The sequence below is a fragment of the Zingiber officinale genome, chromosome 9A, assembly GCF_018446385.1.
Source record: "Zingiber officinale cultivar Zhangliang chromosome 9A, Zo_v1.1, whole genome shotgun sequence".
Lineage (NCBI taxonomy): Eukaryota > Viridiplantae > Streptophyta > Magnoliopsida > Zingiberales > Zingiberaceae > Zingiber > Zingiber officinale.
Genome location: NC_056002.1, coordinates 51,354,629 through 51,370,449, shown reverse-complemented (window position 1 = coordinate 51,370,449; position 15,821 = coordinate 51,354,629). Strand labels below are relative to the sequence as shown.

The 15,821-nt window shown below is 37.5% G+C and overlaps 3 protein-coding genes across 6 annotated transcripts; all 3 read right to left on the bottom strand.

Moving 5' to 3' along the window:
• Positions 1-2,662: 2,662 nt before the first annotated feature.
• LOC122018943 (blue copper protein-like) lies at positions 2,663-3,635 on the bottom strand. The gene is made up of 2 exons (XM_042576425.1): positions 3,310-3,635; positions 2,663-3,171 (listed from the first exon to the last, which is right to left on the bottom strand). Exons 1-2 carry the CDS (start codon positions 3,464-3,466, stop codon positions 2,795-2,797), a joined length of 534 nt encoding a protein of 177 aa, XP_042432359.1. The 5' UTR covers positions 3,467-3,635; the 3' UTR covers positions 2,663-2,794.
• A 1,582-nt stretch (positions 3,636-5,217) lies between these two features.
• On the bottom strand, positions 5,218-15,499 carry LOC122018942 (28 kDa ribonucleoprotein, chloroplastic-like). Of its 3 annotated transcripts, none has more exons than XM_042576422.1 (4): positions 15,120-15,498; positions 6,086-6,184; positions 5,699-5,977; positions 5,218-5,521 (listed from the first exon to the last, which is right to left on the bottom strand). In XM_042576422.1, the coding sequence occupies exons 1-4, from the start codon at positions 15,429-15,431 to the stop codon at positions 5,375-5,377; spliced, it is 837 nt and encodes a 278-aa protein (XP_042432356.1). In that variant the 5' UTR covers positions 15,432-15,498; the 3' UTR covers positions 5,218-5,374. The 3 variants fall into 3 exon arrangements, with proteins under 3 accessions (XP_042432356.1, XP_042432358.1, XP_042432357.1); XM_042576424.1 differs by having other exon boundaries at positions 5,218-5,507; XM_042576423.1 differs by having other exon boundaries at positions 5,521-5,601; positions 15,120-15,499.
• LOC122018941 lies at positions 6,200-11,029 on the bottom strand. 2 transcript variants are annotated; one of them, XM_042576421.1, is made up of 4 exons: positions 10,101-11,029; positions 8,377-10,000; positions 7,894-8,290; positions 6,200-7,810 (listed from the first exon to the last, which is right to left on the bottom strand). In XM_042576421.1, the coding sequence occupies exons 2-4, from the start codon at positions 9,615-9,617 to the stop codon at positions 7,457-7,459; spliced, it is 1,992 nt and encodes a 663-aa protein (XP_042432355.1). In that variant the 5' UTR covers positions 9,618-10,000; positions 10,101-11,029; the 3' UTR covers positions 6,200-7,456. The 2 variants fall into 2 exon arrangements, with proteins under 2 accessions (XP_042432355.1, XP_042432354.1); XM_042576420.1 differs by having other exon boundaries at positions 8,377-11,029.
• Positions 15,500-15,821: the final 322 nt, after the last annotated feature.

Below are 15,821 nucleotides of genomic sequence, written 5' to 3'. Positions count from 1 at the left end.
AATCGATAGTCTTTTTCTTTTTTAGTTTATCAATTCTTTTTATATAAGTGTATTATTATTATTTCAAAAGATCGAAAAATGTTCTATTTCATTTTGAAGGGCAATTCATCCTTTCTTACCGGCTGCATGGGTCCTAACAAGGCTTACATCACGACAAGCAACGTTCTTTTACTTCTCGTAGATCTTGTCTCCAAGGTTGAGGAGGGCACTGGCGGAGATCAACGATGAAGAGTCAATCATATTTTTTATATATATTAATTTATTTAAAATAGGCCTTAGGTATTTATGGGTCCTGGGCAGGAGCCTGATCCAGGGTCGGCTTTACAACTAGCTAATCTTAATCTTGACTCAATCTTTGTCCACTCTGATCAATCTTGCATTGTTCGACTAGCCGACCCTTTATTCTCCATGCATGTAGTGGGATGGTGGTTGATTATCGAGCCACGCGGAAGTTCTCTTTCATCCGCTATATGAGGTTCTATTATTCTCTTGTGATTTACGGAGGTCAATTTTCTACTTTAACTATTTGTTCTTCTTCTTTCTCATGTACCTGTAAGTTCTCGGTTTAGTCTAGTATTGACTAGATCGTTAGAAGAATCACGCTATTACATCAAATATTGATATGCAATACTCTTAACGCTCAATCATTGAGCAAACCGACACAGTCACGATCGTGAAAGCAAGAAGAGAAGAGGGGTCAAGTGCACTTACGAGGACAATAATATTTTTCTTTGAAAACAAATGTAGAAATCAATGTCAAATTATAATCTATTTTTAAAAAAAATAAATTTAAAATTTCACTTCAATCATAATAAATAATACTATTAACATTTAATTTATCACAACTAAATACTGTTTATATATATATATATATATATATATATATATATATATATATATTTCTATGCTTATGATTTAAATTTTAAATGAAATAAATATTCTGAAAATTAATCGTGAGCTCCAAATTTATATCATAAATAAATTTAAAGAAATCTATCTATCTATCTATCTATTTATCTATTTCTAAATTAATCATGTGAATATCTGAATTGCTAAATTATAATATTTTTAAAGAGATGGATGGAATTTGAAATTATTCTCGACACAATAATTGTGATATTATTTATATATTTTTATATAGGTTAACATATTAATTGTAAAATTAATAAAAATATAATATTAAAAAATCTAATAACTTTGTTAAGTCGGTGAAAATAATATCAGATATATAATAGAGAAGAAGATTAAAAAAAATTATTTAATAATAATAAATTTTATTTAAATATAAATAATAATATAATAAAAAAATAAATTTTTTGAAGGATTTTCTAAAGGATTTATGGAGATCCGACATTGTCATATAAAATAACATAGTGTGTGTTATGCGTATCCAATTCCTCTACAGGTTGTGATAGCTTGAAAAGAAAGCAAATTCAAAGTCAAAGTCACGGTAGGTCCCGCAGTCGCATTAATATGCTCAGTTTTGATGACTTTGAAGGACAGCTTCTGAATCAAGAGATCATAAGAGGTAACCTCGGCGAATAAAAAAAACTTCACCAATTCTCTAATGACTCGCGCTATGTCATTATAAATTGATTTAATAATTTATCAATTTTTATATAATTTAGTAACGAATTATTTAGTGATGGACTACGAGAAATTGTCTAGAATAAGTATAATTATCTTTTAATGAGAGTAGATTCTCTGGTCCGTAAATTATGGTCCATTACATGAGGACCCTTAATTTAGATGGATCCTATTTTTAAATAGATGGGGTCCATCCAAATCAAAGGTTCATATCAGTGGATCATCCCTTAATCCGTAATTTGCGGACAGAGGATCCCTACTGTCTTTTAATATAAAAGAGAGAAAAAGGTAAATTAAGACTTTGTTTCCTTTAAAATACTGATGGAATAGGGAAAAGAATCCCTAAGAAAAATACGAATGAAGAAAGAAAAAAACAGAAAAGAGAGAATAAGAGAAAGAAAAAATCGATGAAGGCTGACAGAAATGAAGGAGAGGAAAACAAAATGAAAACGATGAAGGCTCCCACCTAAGCAGGGCCACGTGAGACGGCCACGGTGCTACCTTGTGCGAGGTACGATGCCTGAGGGCGACTGCGGTTCTACCCTATGCAAGCCTTCGGCTGCCTCGCATGGCTGCACGGTGCTATCCCCTACTATCGCACGGTGCTGCTCGTGCGGCCGCGCAATGCTGCCTATGCGACCGCTCGGTGCTATCTCGCGCGAGGCCCGACCGCGCGCGAGGAGAGACCGCCTCACGAGGCAACGTAATGTTTACTCCACGATGAGCACGATTGCCTCATAGGGCTATGCGATGCTGCCTCGACTGTGAGGAGGCCGCTCCCGCGCCAGCCACGCAAAGTCGTTGAGCAACCGCTACTCGTGGCAGGCGCGTGGAGATGCGGTGAGGAAAGGCTTTCCGTCCTATTTGATTTGAGCGGATAAAAAAAAACTCCAAAAAGTGATCTACACGGCTGTATTAAAAAATCCGTCCATCCATTAATCGATATAAAATAAATAATAAAAAGGATAAATAATCCCTTCTTTCATCATGAAATAATGAACGGAAATTTGTTCTACATAGAACTTTTCGTAATGTTTTGAATCCGTCTATCAATTGTATAGGACATAAAAGAAAGTAGAACAATAACCACCGTTATTAATCTTCCGCCACCAAAGTCAACATCTCAATTATAACTAAAATTGCACACCGAAAAATAGAGAGATCGCAATAGCTCGCACTGTCTCCACCCTGACTGAATTTACAGCATTTAGACGGCCACCACTAGTTTAACTGCTAGCATCAGACCAACCATGAGCAACGACAGGGACGCCGGAGATAGCCTGCCGGCAGCTGAGTAAGGTGTTGTGCCGGTGGGCGTGTTGATGGTGGGAGTAGGAGTAGTAGTGGTCCCAGTGGGAGGGGAGGTGGTCGTAGAGCTGGGTGATGCAACGGCAACGGTGAGCTTCATGCCGTTGGCGCAGTGGCCTGCGACTCCGCAGATGAAGTAGTAGTCGCCGGCGCTGGAGAGAGGGACCGTCGTCTGCCCGCTGTTGTCGGTGCTGAGGGCGTTGCCGGAGGAGCAAGCGCTGTAGTCGCTGGAGCTCACTCGGTCCACCGTGTGCATCCCACTGCCGTAATTGAACACTGCAGTAACATCACTAATTATCGCCTTCACCCTATTTATCTATTTATCTATTTATTTATTTATTTTTGAAGGTTGTTAGTTAAAAACAAGAACACATGAGTCAGACAAGCTATATGAAGTGGAAAGAGCATATATACCGAGGGTGTCACCGACGGTGAAGGTCTTGCCGCTGGTCCATGTCAAATAGTCGACACCGTTTGCCCACCCTGATGAGTCGCCAACAGTGTAGTCAGTGGCGGTCACCGACAAGACCGTGCCAGAGAAGAAGAGGATAACACAAAGCGCTATGGCCATTGATGATGAGGAGGAGGCTGGGATGATAAAGAAACAGGGCTACTGAACAATCAAGAGAAGGGGGAAGTGCACAAGAAGAGAAGAGCAAAGGTTAGCTTGTATATATAAACAAAAAAGTGGTTTGGTTGATGACTCATGAGTTGGAGTAGGCCAGGATTATATGAATACCAATTAACTTAGTTTATGGAGACAGGAATGCATGGGAATATTAATAGCGTCGTGAGTACTCCAAACTGACCTTTGCATCTACTTTAACATGTCTACATTTGCTTTTCAATTCCATCTTTTACTTTAATACGTCTACGTTTGCTTTTCAATCCCATCTTTTACTTTAATATGTTTTTATATATACTGTTATGTTAAAGCCAAATAGATGGATAGAATGTGTATATCTCTACCTATAATGTAGCTAGATGAATGTAATTATTTCATACAACACCTCCCTAAACCCTAAACCCTTCACATAATTTCATACAACAATCAACAATCTACCTAAGCATCAAATGACTTTAACGTAGTGTACATATATTATATTGATCTTAAGTGTTAGGTCAAGATGCACACTGAACCATGAGCTGAATTAGAAAGACTTATCTACCATGAGAGATATCACATGAAGCAGAAAGGTAAGAAATTTGAAGTGGCCTACATTTCTTTGGGCATAGATATCAATTTGCTATGTTGCTGAACCATGGTGTTGGATAGACAGTAGATTGCATCAAGACTAGTCTACTATATTGCCAACTTTTGTGGTTGAACGAACGTGGTTAACTCGCTGCTTCACAGAATAACAGCGAGAGTTTCTCGATCAACTGAAGAGAGCAGAGGCATCCTTCATGGCACGAATGAGTGCCCGCTCATGTGTGCATGATGTATGATGGGCATGTAGTTAATCTTAAGAGCTAAACACTAAACCCAAAGATAATGCAGATATATTTCACTCAAAACTTTAACAAATTACAATCAAAGCTATGTTAAGTCGTAGTTTAATCACTTCTCACCAAATCAGTTGACTGTTGTGTTTGGTGGGTCACAGGAAGAAAAGCAAAGTGGGGTTTGGTTTGGACGGGCCACCTACTCTCAACCAACATATCTCCATTGCTTATTTATCTCATGAAAGCAAATATGTATAGTCTGAGTGGAAAAGGTATAATTATACGCTTGCAAACAAGTGAGCTTATTGAACTAACATATTCAAATACGAGCTTAATCTGTAGAAGCTGGTTTATGTGAGCTATTTGGGATCTAACCCAACCTATCTGACTTGATTAATTTCTAGGTCAAAACTCCTTGGGGATTCCTGTATATATACAGACTCCCAAAAACTGTCTTAAAACTAGAATCATTCTTTGGCATATTTATGCAAGGTGTAGATTAGTGTGATCAGTCCCAATTGATGATGCCAGAACAGTCCCAGTCTCGACAAGAATGCATGAAGTCGAATACTACACTACACGTACAATTTCATATTAGATGGAGAAGTTAGCATAGGAGATACACATGAGGTTGTTTAAGCATGATACCGGAATCAGGAATGTATAGGTGTTCTCTTTCACTATTCCTATTTCAAGATTAGTTAACAGAGAAATATGAACTATGATGTTTGTATCAGCAAACTGCCAAATCTTTATGGGCAATCAGTGGTTATCCTGTCTGTCTGATTGAGTCTTTCAACTTCCAACTTAAGTCAATTAAACACGTTTATGGTAGCCAGATATGTTAACGGAACAAACTTTATATATATATATATATATATATATCCCAAGGCAGTGGCCAAGACATTTCATTTCATAGGGAAATGACAAAATACACAATTACAAAGTAAGCATATCGACGAATGAAATAATATACACTATTGTATTTTGTGCATGTAATGTTATCCTGGATTGAATACCTGTTTTTGTTATTTTATTCCTCCCCTATGCTCTTTGGTAGAACTGGACTCATTTGATGCATCATCTGATTGCTCATTTGCTCATTTCCGTTCAATTTGTCCTTGGTATCATCTGCTTGAACTTTACCCAATATCAAACGGATGGGTCTGCCCATCAATTTCTGCAGTGTCAATAGCAAGGTGTAGGCTAGATGATACAGAAATCAAACTTATTATGAAGTGGTTCAAGGTTATTGTAGTCCTACAAATGATTCACATGCAGTCATATACTGGTTTGACGTTTAGGCTACAAATGAAAACAATATTGGTTACAACAAACAATGCAAAACTTAATTTACCTTCCCATTGTATGTAGCAATTGCAGCCTCAGCATCTTCCTTCGATGAAAAGGAGATGAACCCATAGCCTGCTGGTCTTCTTGGATTAGTGTGGTAGATAAGTTTGGCAGATAAGACATTCTCGCTGCCACTGAAAAATTCTCGGAGATCCTGTGATCTCACCCTCCGAGACAAGTTCCCAACAAATACATTATATTTGGGCACAGGTTCTGCTTCTGTAACTGGAGTCTTCTTCACTGATCTGGCAAACTCCACTTTGATCACACGACCATCCAAATCCTGAATCAAACTAAATTCACAATTAAGCATTCATAAATAATAAACCTGATATGGACCACAAGAATTGGATGAAAAGCATCACAGAATTCTCACGATGCTAGAACTTACATATGAATTCAGATGATTAAGTGCTGCAACAGCTTCGTTCTCTGAGGCCATTGTTACAAATGCCAATCCTCTATTTCTACTGCCATTATACATTGACAGCTGAACCAAGAAGAAGAATTTAACTGACAGTAATTGGGTATCTCAGTAATTGGGTATCTTGGAATGTACAAATCAGAAAAAACTGAGCATAAGCATCTAGTGAGGAATATGGATATTGCAGCTTAAGATGCTCGAAAATTTGAAATTAATACCTGTTCATAGATATAATTGCCTGCTAGCAATTATATCTAGTTGATAGATATGAAATTAATACTAGTTGGAAAATCGTTTGCTTTGATATTTTGCAGAGAGAATATAAGTGACATTGTGATTAATGAACAATATCAAAACACTGACTAGATAGGCCTGAAGTGAGAATGATGGATCCCATTGGAAAAGGGGTAGGGATAATATCAAGTAGAGTAATGGATAGATTTGGTTAAGCCTACAGCTCTCCTCCCTCCTTTAACTGACCAAACATTTAGGGATGCAAGGGCATCAGCTGATAATACCTCCGTGGGAGGGATACCTGTAGACCTTCGACCAACTGTATATATGACCAATGGGAATGTACCAAAAAAATGAAATCTTCAAGTGTACACATTTAACATTATGCATCACTTCACATTAAGGATGGAGCTGTGTTGTGAAAGGTGCGCCTGAGGCATGAGGCGATTCCAAAAACACCTTTTCCGCCAAGAGGTGGGTGCTGTTCTTCAGGCGCGCGCGTTGGGAGTGCCTGGCCGCGCCTTTGGAGCTCATCTGAGGTGCGAATGAGTCACACCTCTTGAACCCGAGCGTTTTTTAAATGCGTAATTAACTTTTTGCCAAAAAAAACTTTCGCCCGGCTTGGAATTAAGGCACGAAGTAAAGGAAGAAGAAAAGAATGCAAGAAGAAGTCGCGACCACCTGAACCCGAGCCTACCTAGATCATTTCTGTCCGCCGCCGCCATTGCCTAGTTGCGCCGCCATACCAAGTATGTGTTTCTTCCTTTTTTTTTATTTTTCTATTATTCTTCTCTTCTGTTATCTTCAAGGTTGTCAAAATCGAGTTTCTACGTTGAAACGGAAGGGAGTTGTAGAATCGTAAACTCGTAGTATCGTAACACGAATCGTAAGTTTCTACCAAAATGTAAAATTATATATAAACATATATATACTCATAGAAAATAACATAGATAAGATTAATAGCCTCAAAAACACATTAAACATTTGATTAAACTAAACATTTATAAGGTCTTCTACAATCCACACATAAAATAAGTCATAAGTCACAAATTTTAGATAACATATAAGTCTACAACATGAAAAATAATAGTCAAGTTCTAAGCTTCATAAATTCATGAATTCATAATCATCCTCCATGTGTTCTTCATCTCCAGCATCCTCCATGACATCTCCACCTTCTTCAACTGCATCATCATCATAACTAGGCAGCTCCAAATCATCATGAGGTGCTCCACTACTAGGTCCTTCTTCAACTAGAACCAAATCTTCATTTGAAGCATCCAAATCTAAATTTTCACTATCATCCACAATCCAATCATCATCAGAAGCTAGGTCATCAATGCTATAGTCATTGACTTTCCTCAATTCCTTCTTCTTGGCAAATTTTGAATTAGCCATCACAAAGACTACGTCATTCATCGTTTTTGCCTTCAAACGATTTCTTCTCTTAGTGTGGACCTAAATAATAACAAAATCAATTAACACATACTCATATAATCACATACAACTAGGTAATTTCATTCAAGAATGAAATGCAATACCATCTCAAATGCACTCCAATTCCTCTCACAGCCAGATGAGCTGCATGTCAAGCTCAAAACACGAATAGCAAACTTTTGCAACTCAGGATGTTCATAACCATATGATTCCCACCATTGTGCTGGAGTTTTGGTTTCAATTCCACAAGTGGCTACTGCACTACCAAAGAATTTCTTTCGATATTTGAAGTCTTCCAGTTGAGCATCAATCTTCTTTACTTCTTCCATACTTTCAACCATCCTTTGTAGACAATCATATATTCCTCTTTTCACTTCAAAGTCAGCTTTAAAATTAGGATTGTAATGAAATTGAGGGTTAAGGTAATAGCCTGCAGCATGCAAAGGCCGATGTAGTTGATTATCCCATCTTGCATCTATAATTTCCCATAGAGGCAAGTAACTAAAGAGTGAGAAAAAATTTGAATTAGTTTCCAAGAAATTATAAATTTATACGAGTATTTAATAATTAGTAATAAATTAAGTTACCTTTTCTTAATACCATTAAAGGCAGCTTGTATCTTTTCTTTGGCCCTGTCCATTTCCTCATAAATGAACCCCATGGCAGGCTTCTCATCTGAGTCTACCAAACGAAGGACTTTGATCAAAGGATAAGCACTCCTCAAGCATGTAATAATGCTTTTCCAGAAGTCCTTATCCATTACCACATTTTCAATAACCTTTCCATCTTTAGTCTTTGCAAATTGACTAGATTTCCATTCTTTGGATGTAAACATTCTAATCAATGCTCCCTTATTGTCATTCAAGCAACCCAAAGTCAAGTAAGATGTGGCAAAACGGGTAGTGGCTGGTCTAATCAAATCCTTTTCTTTGGTAAAATGATGCAATAGAGAAATAAGCGCAGTCCTTGAATAGATGTAAGTTGTGATCTTTTTACCTCGTGCAATTGTCTCTTTATGTATTGGTATCTTTTTTTCAAAATCCTCCAACATTAAATCGATGCAATGAGCTGCATAAGGCGTCCAATATAGCCTCTTTCTCTTCCCCATCAACATCTCCCCGGCTGCTTTGTAGTTTGCTGCATTGTCTGTGACAATTTGCACTACATTCTCTTCACCAACTTCTTCAACAATTTCATCCATCAACTTGAAAATCTTGTCAGCTGTTTTAGATATATCAGATGCATCAATTGACTTCAAAAAAATGGTTCCCATAGGACTATTAACCAAGAAGTTTAATATAGTCCTCCTCCTCTTATCTGTCCACCCATCAGTCATAATTGTGCATCCCATTTTCTTCCAAAATGCTTTGTGCTGCTCTATAACTTCTTTGGTGCAATCAACTTGTTGTTTCAAATACTTGACTCTAATCTCATGGTAGGATGGAGGCTTAAAGCCAATACCATGTCTTGCAACCAAGTCTAGCATCTTCTTGAATTCATCACTTTTTGCCACATGAAAAGGTATAGCATTATTGTAGAAAAAAGAGGCAATCCCTTGGCAAGCTTCCTCCCTCAAATTCTTCTTGAAAATGCCATTGATGGTAGTTTGACTACTCACACCCCTTTTCTTGAATAGATCAGTAGGATTCTTTGCAATTTCTCGCCTTTGTCTTTTTGCACCCTCCACCTCCTCATCTTCATATTGGCCAAGAGGACTTGAATCACTTGATCTTCCTTCAATCTCCTTTGCCCTCTTTATTAAATTTTCTTGCAATGAGGATACAATTTTCCACATTTCCTTCCTTACATCATCACTAACAGCTTGCATGCTCCAACATCCTTTTGTGTTCCTGCCAAATGATGCTTGAGTCTATAAATCCCTCCATTTATCACCTTTTGACAGTATTTGCATTGCACTTTCTTTGGATTTTCATCAACTGCAATTCCATGTTTCCAACCTGGATCAGATCTATTTCCAGGAGCATTCACTGCCAATCTTTTGGAATCTGAAGTTCCACTAGTTGTGGAAGCTACGCTTGGAGTGGTTGCACCACTATTGGAGCTTGCTTCACCAGACCCACCAACACTAGCTTCTCTACTCATTTTCGTGAAATTAAAGAAGAACAAGAACACCACCACGCAGCTTCAGCTTCACCAACGACACTGCAACTCTGCAACAGCAGCTCGCGAACCACAGACGTGGCCAACAGCCTTCAGAGATGCAGACGGGACAAAGACGACCAAAGAAGTAAAGAACAGAGACCCACAGATGAGATAGATGGAGAAGGGACAAAGGCGGATGGTGGCGTACCTTTAATCGAAGTCACAGTGTCGGTCGACGCACACCGGACGCACAGGGAGGAGGAGACAGACGCGTACGTGAAGGAGACGACGGTTGCTGAAAAAGAACGAAGCACAGCAGTTGCGGCGACGATGGCTCGCGACGCGACTTAGGAAAGTTAGGGTTTCTTGGACCCGTGTTTGATCGATCGCTGCGATCGACCTTCCGGTCTTGGAAAACCAGCGGACATTTCGCGTAGAATCGTTGGACTCTTACGAGTCTACGATTTCCGCTACGCTTCCACGCGATTCTGCACGATTCCACCCGATTCCGCTTCCGCCTGGGCACGCAACGCGGAAGGCCACCAAAAACGCGTAGAATCGTGCGATTCTACGTTCCGACTCGCGATTTTGACAACATTGGTTATCTTCTTCTTTTCTTCTTCTTTTCTTTTCTTCTTCTTCTTCTTCTTCTTCTTACTAACGAATGCCACAAAGCGTTCGTTAATTAGCGCTTGTCCTAGATCAATCCAAGTCCTGCCTAGATTGATCTAGGTAGAAACGGGATCGATCTAGGTTTCTTGCCTTTGAGACCTAGATCGATCCAGGTTTCTTGCCTTTGAGACCTAGATCGATCCGCCTAGATCGATCCAGGTAGAAATCTAGGTTTCTACTTGGTTTTTTTTCCATGTTTTTCAATTTTTTGTCCTGTTTTTCTATTTTTTTTTCCAATACAGTGTTGATTTTGTCCTTTTTTATTCATTTTCAGGCTATTTTCTTGTTTAATTATCATAGAAGATAGTAACAATGCTCCAACATATGCATCAAAAGATTCGGCATGAAATTATTTTCAAAGAGTTAATCCAGATAATTGACTTTGAAAATAAGGATGGGAAGCAACATATATTTAAGGAGAAGATAGAAGTACAAGCATTAGGTGAAATATATGATGACTCTAATACAACATGGGATAAGATGGTATCAAAGTTAAAAATAGTAGCTAAAAGTGTCCTCGGTGAGTCAAAGGGGCATGCACCGCTAAGTAAAGAATCTTGGTGGTGGAAGGAGAAAGTACAAGAGAAAGTGAAGGAAAAACGAATAGCTTATAAGGAATTATATATTTGTAAGAATGAGGAAAACTTAAAAAAATATGCAATAGCCAAGAAAGAAGCTAAGAAAGTGGTGAGTGAAGCAAAAAATGAAACTTTTGAACGGTTATATCAAAAATTGGATACAAAAGAAGGGGAAAGAGACATTTATAGAATAGCTAAAGTGAGAGAAAGAAAAACAAGAGATCTTAGTCAAATAAAATGTATTAAAGATGAATGTAATAGGGTATTAGTAAGTGATGGAGAAATAAAAGAGTGGTGGAAGAGGTATTTTCATCAACTTTTTAATGAAGGTTTAGGAGACCAACTTAACTTGGGTAATTTAATTAGGTCAAATGAGCATCGAAATTTTAATTTTTATCGTAGAATTCAAACTTCAGAAGTAAAACAAACTTTAAATGAGATGCACAATGGAAAAGCCGTTGGACCAGATGATATTCCGATAGAGGTGTGGAAGTGCTTAGGGAAACAAGGTATTGAATGGCTTACAAAATTATTTAACATGATATTGAAAACGAAAAAAATGTCTGATCAATGGAGGATAAGTACTCTAGTTCCCTTATATAAGAATAAGGGAGACGTACAAAATTGTGCAAACTATAGGGGTATTAAACTAATGAGTCATACTATGAAACTTTGGGAAAAAAATAATAGAAAAAAGATTAAGGAAGGAGACCACAGTGACAGAAGATCAATTTGGGTTCATGCCTGGGAGGTCGACAATAGAAGCTATACATCTTCTTAGACAATTAATTGAAAAATATCGGGAGCAAAAGCAAGATCTACACATGGTATTCATTGACTTAGAAAAAGCTTATGATAGAGTCCCAAGAGAAATTATATGGAGAGTTTTTTAAAACAGAGGTATTAGCATAGCATATATTAAAATTATATGACAATGTAATTACACAGAGTGAAGATTTCAAACTTAATAACTAAACCATTTTCCATAAAGATAGGGTGACATCAAGAATTAGCTTTAAGCCTTTATCTTTTTATACTAATCATGGATGAACTCGGCACATTCAAGCCTAGTACATGTCATTTGTAAATGATATTATTTCAGTAGATGACACATGTAAAGGAGTAAATGTTAAACTCAAATCTTAACGTGAAACGTTAGAAGTGAAAGATTTTAGACTTAGTAGAGTAAAAACAAAATATATGAAATTTAAGTTTAGTAATATTAGACATAATGAGACAATTAGAATTATTTGTAACGGGGAGCTTTAAGTATTTAAGATCATTTTTGCAAAAGGATAAATAGATTAGGAGAGATGTCTTACATAGAATATAAGCAGGATGGGTGAAATGGAGAGGAGCGTCGGGTATTTTATGTGACCGTAAAGTACCTCTTAAACTTAAAGGTAAATTCTATAAAACCGCAGTTAGACCTACTATGTTATATGGAGCTGAATGTTGGACTATGACTCGAGCACATGAGCATAAGATGAAAGTTGCAGAGATGAGGATGTTAAGGTGGATGTGTGGACATACGAAGATGGACAAAATAAGAAATGAGAGCATTAGAGAGAAAGTCGGAGTTGCATCTATTGAGGGAAAACTCCGAGAGACACGTTTAAGATGGTACGGATATGTACTTAGACGACCAATAAATGCTCCAGTTAGGCGATGTGAAACTATGATAAATATGCATATCAAACGAGGAAGAGGAAGACCAAAAAAGACTTGGTTAGCAACAATAAAACAAGATAAAATTTATTTAAATATAGATGATGATATAATAGGAGATAGAGCTCAATGGCGTAAAAGGATTCATACAGCCGACCCCACCTAGTGGGAAAAGGCTTGGATGTTGTTGTTGTTGTTGTTGTTGTAATCCAGATAACAAAAATGATTTGATTTATAATTTTTGTCAAAAAGTTACAAAAGGGGGTATCTATCGTGCAAAACAACATCTTCTTGGGAGGTTTCGAAATACTACGACTTGCAAAAGATGTCTGCCCCATGTATGTGAAGAAATTAAAAATTTCATGGAGAAAAAGACGGAGAAAAGTAATCTTTCTAAACTTGCGACATTGGACTTTGAGGATGTAGACCCTCTTGGTGATGATATTGGAGCTAAAGCTACGCCGCCTACAATTTCTAGATTAGTGAATATGCGAAAAAGGCCAAGACAAATTAATCCAATGGGTACGTATTTTGCTACTAATGTGCAAAAAAATGTTGAAAGTAGAAAGGTTAAGGAGATGCAAACTACGATAAATGAGGCATACAAGAAAGAATTGAGGGAAAAAACTTGTATGACCATAATTGAGTGGATGTATAATGCGGTAATTCCTTTTAATGTCGTTAACTGTTCAAGCTTTAAAAGGATGTTTGACTTGATTGGCCAATATAGTGTAGGTCTAAAAGGACCTAGTTATCATGAGGTGTAGGTTCCTTTTCTAAAAAAGACGGTTGATAGTGTGACAAATAATTATATTAAGTCGTGTGAAATAGAATGTGCCAAGTATGGTTGTAGTTTGAAAGAAGATGGGTGGATAGACAAAAGACAGAGGACTTTGATTAATTTTTTAGTGAGTTCTCCGAAAGATTCAGTTTTCATCAAATCAGTTGATGCTTTTGATTATGCAAAGACAGAAGATAAATTTAGGTTGCTTGATCAATTTGTGGAGTGTGTAGGAGAAGCAAATGTTGTTCAAGTTGTCACAGATAGTGCAAGTAATAATGTGCTTGCTGGTAAGGATCTATTTAATTCTTTCTTATCAATATGATTTTTCTTATATATGTTAAACTTATCTAATTTTCTTATTTCTTTTGTAGGAAAATTATTAGAAACAAAAAGGCCACACTTGTATTGGACTCCTTGTGTTGCTCACTGCATCAACTTGATCTTAGAAGATATTGGGAAATTGCCTGATTTTAAAGCAACATTGAAGAAGGCAATGAGTGTGAATGCCTACATTTATGTTCGCACAAGCATGGTAACTATGTTAAGGTGATTCACAAGACAAAAAAAGCTTTGTCAGGCGGGTGTTACAAGATTTGCTACTATTTTTCTCACTCTTGAAAAGATGTCGTCAAAGATGCGAGGCGCGCTCGAGGCACAAAGGGCTCGGCGCGCCCCCCTTGAGCACGAGGTTGATTACTAAACTACTAACACACTCATATAATATGTTGTGGCATGGGGCTGACTATGCTGACTGTTCAAGGGAAAGCAGCAAGATGATATTGCGAAATCCAATAAATAACTAAGTGTACCACAGGCACAACAATAACATCTCAAGGACTTCTGTCAAGCTTTCAGAACTCCCTACTAAAATTAACTCCAGCATTGTAGGACTGCATTCACTGGGACTCAACTTTTCCAGTAGGCGAACTGAACTACTTGCTCACCTGAACCGCTTTCTCATCCATTCATTGAGGCAAAAGAAACCAAATGACCCCCCAACTATAATCATTAACGGATAAAATTATAACTACAAAGTTGTATGCATCTAACCAATGACAAATTGAACTCGGTTGAGGCTTTCCAAGAGCTGTGTTTTCTTGCTTTCATTACAACTACACCAAAAAGAAGTAATGAGCAAACTTCCCCTTAGAAAAAGATGGATAGGTGTCCAAATAAATTACACTGCAACTGCTTTACGTGTTCAAAGGTTGGTGAGAGAACATTAACTGATTCACATCCAAATGGTGGTATGCAAAGGATGATATGCAAACTAACAAAATGGATAAATGTTTGTTTCTAAGTATCCAAATGGTGATAGTTAAACTAGAATGTATTAATGCAGTTGCTTATGCTTAAATATAAAGGGAAGCTTTTTTCCCCCCTTTCATAATGCATCTAAAATTTATTGAGAAAAAAAACCCACTGATTAACATCCATAAAGCATACTAAGTAAGGTACCAAATGATGGATTGGTGTTCAAAGGTTCGATCTTTTGGAGTCATATAAAAAACAACGAAATCCGAACCTCGATATCAAGGACGGTACCATGCTTCGCGAAGAGAGCCTTGATGTCGTCGGCCGTGGAGGCCCAGGGAATGTTTTGCGCTATCAGCCTCGTTCGAGACGCCTCCGAGGTCTCCGCCGTTTTCTCCATAGCTGCTGCTGCAGTGCCGCCGCTTAGGGCGGTTAAGGCAGAGACCCATCGATGGTGGAGAGGGAGTGTGAGTCCGCTTGGAGTACGAGTAGAAAAGGGAGAAGAGGGAAGAAAGAGGAAAGAAACGGAAGAATGATAGAGGCAAGATGGAAGGATTCGAAGAAGGGGAAGCGCCATCGCCATTACCCACCCGAATCACAAGACAAGTCGCGGACAGAGCGACAAGCATTATCCACGGTGATGAATGACTTTTGGATCAGCTAAAGAGTCTCGGACACGATTCAAATATTCCCCCAATAATTCCTTTCAAAATGATTTAAATCGGCAGAACACGCCCTTTTAATTATTTTTTATTTTTAAAAAATATAATATATTTTTTGTTATTTATTTTAATATATTTTTAGTATTATGCTTGGATTACCATGGCTTAAATTCATTGGCTCAAATCATCACTTGTAAATCCAAATTAACACAATAATTTCTATCATAAAATAATGAGTGAAATTTTTATCCAAAACTACTTAAATAATTAAGAAGGATAAAAACAATTCAATATGATCCTATAACCATAGA